The 5,459-nt window shown below is 55.7% G+C and overlaps 1 protein-coding gene across 1 annotated transcript; it reads left to right on the forward strand.

The window, feature by feature from the left end:
* The first annotated feature begins 1,190 nt into the window (after positions 1-1,190).
* LOC128949031 (zinc finger protein 239-like) lies at positions 1,191-3,777 on the forward strand. The gene is made up of 4 exons (XM_054293826.1): positions 1,191-1,252; positions 1,989-2,179; positions 2,333-2,708; positions 2,877-3,777. The coding sequence occupies exons 1-4, from the start codon at positions 1,191-1,193 to the stop codon at positions 3,337-3,339; spliced, it is 1,092 nt and encodes a 363-aa protein (XP_054149801.1). The 3' UTR covers positions 3,340-3,777.
* Positions 3,778-5,459: the final 1,682 nt, after the last annotated feature.

Below are 5,459 nucleotides of genomic sequence, written 5' to 3' on the forward strand. Positions count from 1 at the left end.
GTGTCCCAGTTCTCCCCAGCATGGTCCCACCTGTTCCCAATGTGGTTCCAGTCACCCGAGGATGGTTAACAGACACTCCTGGTATATCCCAGTGTCCCTCAGCATGCTCACAGTCATTCCCAGTTACCCCAGTGCAGCCCAGTCCACCCCAGTCCCTGGCGGTGCTGCCACTGCTGGGATCCCCCAGCCCTGTGTGCGTTCCCCCCTGGCGCATGTGCCGAGAGGAGCCCCAAGGGCTGGCAGTGGCCAGGCAGGGTCCCCAGCAAGGCCCAGTTTGGATGTGCAGCCCCCAGTTTGCCCAGTTTGCCTCTCCTTTGGCCCGGCCTGGGCTCCCCCCGCCCGCAGCGGCTGGGAGCAGCCGAGAGCCCCGCGCTGCCCATCCCGACCTGTCCCGGCTCCATCCCCGCTCCTGCCGTGGGCTGCGAGGGCTGCGGGAATGGGCACCGAGGGTGTGGCTGCTGCTGGGAGAGGAGGAGGAGGGAGGGAAGGGCAGGGATGAAGGGGGAGGAGGAGGAGGGTTAAGGGAGGAGGAGAAGGAGAAGGAATGGAAGGGGCAGGATGGAAGAGGAGAAGGAGGTGGGTATAACACAGAGGAGCTCGAGGAGGGATGGAAGGGGAGGAGCGGGAGGAGAAAGAGGAGGGAAGGAGGCGGGGTTACAGGGGAGGAGGAGAGGGAGGAGGGATGGAGAAGGAGAAGGAGGTGGGGATAAGACAGAGGAGGAGCGGGAGGAAGAGGCGGGACAAAGGCTGATCAAGGCTGAACAGATGGAACCGCGCTGCAGCCCTGCCTGAATTCGCAGCCCCCACCTGTGGGATCATCGCCCCCCCCCCCCCCCCCCCCGCGGCCGTCGTGCCGGTTAGCGGGGAGGGGGAGCCCGGCCCAGACATCCCGAGGAGTCCCTGGGTGGGGTTTTTGGGGGGATGTTTGGAGAATGAAGCAGTCCAAGGCTGAGCGGAAAAGGCCCCTTGGGGGGACATCGGGGGGTGCCGGTGGCAGCTGCCGCCAGAGGCAGCCTGGAGGAGCAGAGCCCTGTGTGCCCCGGGAGCCCAGAGAGGGGGGAGCGCCGCCATTGGCGGGAGCCTCAAGAGCCTGGAGAGGGGCAGGGGGGACTCCTTGGAGCCGCTGCAGCCCAGAGCAGAGAATGAGGGGAGAAGGGAGCCCAGGAGCCCAAACAGCCCTGCATCCCGAAATGGGGAGAGCCAAGAGGGGGGAGCTTTTGGCATTGCTGGGACTGCCAGCAGCCTGGGCAGGGCAGGCACCAAGGAGAAGGGGCACCCCCACTCCAAGCGTGACCCCAGCAGCTGGGACAGGGGGGAACCCCCGAACACCAGAGGGGAGGGACCAGGGACAGGGAACTCCTGGGAGGCTTTTCCAGGGCTGGATCTTGGTGTTTGGGAGGTTTTTATGGAGCCCACGTGGCCAGTGACTTGTAGAGATGGACTCGGGCAGAGGGACATTCAAACTGAACATGTGTTGGGCAAGATGAAACAGGGAAGCCTCATAAATATGATTGGCAAAAGAATTTGAGAATATTGAAACTCTAAGCAAGATTGAGATGGAAGCAAGCTTTGAGATACCTTAGTGAACAACTGGAAAACAATGGTGTGGCCTGACTGAAGGTAATCCCCTTTTGTTGAAACAATTCCCTCTGCGTGCAGACAGACCCAGGGGTCAGAGCAGACCCTAATAGCTCAGCAGAAGGGGTCCAAAGCGGTGTTTTTTGGGTTTAAAATGTAGCACAGTATCATGATGTAATGATTCTTACAGGCTGTATGTAAATGCTCTAGGATTTGTATCTTGTACTGGATTGGTTAGTGAGAAATAGAATATTCAACAGAGAAGAAGATTTGTTGTATTGTAACGGGAAGCTTACTCTCTTACGCTCTTCCCCTCTTATTCTCTCACCCTCTCATCCTCTCTACCCCGCTCTTCTCTCGGGCCTGCTCCGAGCTGTGGCTGGCAGCTCCAAGCAGGGCCCTGCACCCAGGCCCTTTGCAATAAACCGCAACTTCCACGCCCTGGCTGCAGAGATCTCTCGTCTCCATCCGTCCCAACCGTCCTACCCCTCAACACTCCTACAAATGTGCTCATCCGTTGTTTTCCCCAAACCAGGATTTCCCATTGCCAACCCCTGGGATGCTGCGAGGAAGAGGGAGATGCCCCAGGACACTGAGGCAGGTGAGGAGGAAGTCAGTGCCCCTTTCCCATCTGTGCTGCTCCATCTCCAAGCCCAGCACGGCCCTGGCTGCAGCTCAGCCCTGGGGGAATCTCCTTGCCCTTGCCTGTGGCACAGAGGCAAATCCCATCCTGTCCTTGTCCTTCCTCCCCCAGAGCAGGAGCTGAGCATGGAGCACAGGGAGGACAAATGCCCGCGGCAGAACCTGGTGGAAGAGGCCGTTTTGAGCGGCTCCACGGCGCAGGAAGCCAACGGGGAGGAAAAGCCCTGGAGATGCCGCACGAGGAGGGGCTGCAAACGCAGCTGGCGGGGATCTGAGGGGGAAAGAGCCAGCCTGGGCCGGGAAGGCGGCCGGAGATGGAGCCAGAGCTCGGAGCTGGTACTCCATGAGCGGCTCCATGATGGGAAGAAGCCCCATACGTGCATGGAGTGTGGAAAGAACTTCAGGTGGAACTGCGACCTGATTGTGCACCAGAGGACCCACACTGGGGAGAAGCCCTATGAGTGTGGGGAGTGTGGGAAGAGCTTCAGGTGGAGCTCCAACCTGATCAAGCACCAGAGAATCCACACTGGGGAGAAGCCCTATGAGTGTGGGGAGTGTGGGAAGAGCTTCTGTGGGAGCTCCAGCCTGATCAAGCACCAGAGGATCCACACTGGAGAACGGCCCTTCGAGTGCGGGGAGTGTGGACAGAGCTTCAGCCAGCGCTCCCACCTGATCTCGCACCAGAGGACCCACACTGGGGAGAGGCCCTACAAGTGTTCCAAGTGTGGGAAGGGGTTTCAGACCAGCTCCCATCTCGTCCGGCACTATCAGAGTCACACAGAGGAGAGGCCCTTCCACTGCCCCGACTGTGGGAAGGGATTCAGGTGGAACTCCACCCTCGTCAGGCACAGGCGCATCCACACTGGGGAGAAGCCCTACGAGTGTGATAAATGCAGGAAGAGGTTTCAGACCAGCTCCCATCTCCTCCAGCACTATCGCATTCACACAGAGGAGAGGCCCTTCCGCTGCCCCGAGTGCAGGAAGGGATTCAAGCACAACTCCACCCTCGTCAAGCACCGGCGCATCCACACTGGGGAGAGGCCCTACGAGTGTCCCCAGTGTGGGAAGAGCTTCTCCAGCAGCTCTGACTTGACCCGACACCAACGGAGGCACCGGTAAGGGAAGCCCTGCAAGTGCCCTGAGTGCGGGAAGAGCTTCGTGCGCTGCTCCAGCTCCATCCCCCACTGGAGAAGGCGCTCTGGGCAAAGCCCTGGTCACTCCCATTCCTTGTGATCCATGTTGGTAACACACCTGGCAGCTTTTACTTTTGTTTTGGCCCTAATGTTTCTAGCTTCTCTATCTCTTTGCACTTGAAAAGTCAAGAGAGATGGATCTGTCACCTGAAAACCACTGAAATCCCAGTGAAAACAACTCAATCTTACCCAAAAGGGCTCAATCCCACCTCAAAAAAACTCAGTGCCGTACCAAACTCACTTGATTCCTCAGCCACCTAAGTAAGATGGGGCTGGGAGGAGATTGGGAGAAGTGGGATCTCAGTTAGAGCGGTGGGATGAGGATTGTGCGGAGCTGGGTGTGTGGGATGCATTTGATAGCAAATAAAATTTTCAGACTTACTGATTTCTCTCCCGTTCATGTTCAGTCCGTTGCAGTTCTGTTTGCAGAGTGCCGCTTTCTCAGCTCATTGTGTTTGTGTCCCCTTTTCTCTCCTGCCTCTCTTTGCCTGCTTTGTTTCTCTCTCAGTGTCTCTCTTGACCCAGGGACCACCATAGATCCTCCCCTGATTTAACTGACCCAGGCACCCCCCGAGACCCTCCCTATATTTAATTGCCTCAGGGACCACCAAATACCCTCCTTTGATTTATTGCCCCAGTGACCACCAAAGATTCTGCCCTCATTCAATTGACCCTGCCCTGATTTAATTGACTTCTGCCCTGTTTTAATTGACCCCTCTGCCACCAAAAACCCTCCCCATATTATTTATTATTTTATTTCCCAAATATTATTTTAATTCCCAGTCCCAGGAGCTGAAGTCCTGAAGGCTGGCAGGGAAATGTCTCTGTAGGATTTTGCTCCATTTGCCTTCAAGGGCGGGAACATCTTTTCCTGTCTGGGAGCTGGAATTCCAGCCTTTTGGAATGTATGCCGAGCAATACAGACTGGCATCAGATATGGACTGGGATCAAATGGATTGGGATCAAATGGATTGGGATCAAATATGGACTGGGATCAAATAGGGACTGGGATCATATGTACTATCCCGAATTTCCTCATTATCCAAAAATTCCCATAATTCTGGAATTTCTGTTATCCCAAAATTCACATTATCCCAAATTTCCCATTATCCCAAATTTCCCCATTATCCCAAAATTCTTGTTATCCCAAATTTCCCATTGATCTGGAATTTCTGTTAGACTGGAATTCCCGTTATCCCAAATTTCCCCTTGATCCCAGAATTCCCATTATCCTGGAATTTCTGTTATCCCGGAATTCCCATTATCCCAGTTCCCCATTATCCCACTCTCCTAGTTCCCCCCATTATCCCAGTCCCCCACATTATCCCAGTTCCCCCCTTATCCCATTTTTCCTGTTATCCCAGTTTCCCCTGTTTTCCAGTTCCCCCCCACCCCGCTATCCTGTGCCCCCCAGTTATCCCAGTTCCCTACTCAGCGGATGCCTGAGAGACTGGAATCCTATGCACTGGGACAAACTGGAATGGGATAGCCCAGACTGGGATCCTATGGACTCGGATTATATGGAACTGGGATCCTATGGACTGGGATAAACTGGACTGGGATAGCCCAGACTGGGATCCTACGGAAAAGGATAAACTGGACTGTGATAAACTGGAATGGGACCAAGTAGGGATTGGGACTGTATAAACTGGAACCCTGTGAAATGGGATCCTATAGACTGGGACTGCACAGACTGGGACCATATGGATCCGGGCCATACACACTGGGATAAACTGGTCTGAGATTCTATGGATTGGGATCCCACCAAACTGGGATCGCATGGACCGGGATTGGAGAAATAGGGATGGCATGGAAGAGGAGGGATAACGGAGATCGAGAAAGGATGGAAAAAAGAGGAGTAGGTGGGGTTAGGGAGGAGCAGGAGGAGGAGGAGGGGTAAAATGGGAGGGAAGAAGGAGGAGAAGGAGGGAGGGTCAGGGAGGAGGAGGAGGAGGGAGGGAAAGGGAGGGACAAAGGAGGAGAAGGAGGTGGGGAAAGAGGAGGGGGAGGAGGGATGGAAGAGGAGAAGGAGGTGCGGTGAGGGAG

This window comes from Melozone crissalis, unplaced genomic scaffold, assembly GCF_028551555.1.
Source record: "Melozone crissalis strain CALT ecotype California unplaced genomic scaffold, PUWL_Pcris_2 ptg000192l_1, whole genome shotgun sequence".
Taxonomy (NCBI): Eukaryota; Metazoa; Chordata; class Aves; order Passeriformes; family Passerellidae; genus Melozone; species Melozone crissalis.

What these genes read in the sequence shown, in the direction of transcription:
- LOC128949031 (XM_054293826.1), top strand. Translation starts at nt 1,191, where the DNA reads ATGGGGAGAGCCAAGAGGGGGGAGCTTTTGGCATTGCTGGGACTGCCA. An exon ending in GCCCCAGGACACTGAGGCAG is followed by an intron (nt 2,180 to 2,332) that starts GTGAGGAGGAAG and finishes TTCCTCCCCCAG; the next exon opens with AGCAGGAGCTGAGCATGGAG. An exon ending in GAGTGTGGGAAGAGCTTCAG is followed by an intron (nt 2,709 to 2,876) that starts GTGGAGCTCCAA and finishes ACAGAGCTTCAG; the next exon opens with CCAGCGCTCCCACCTGATCT.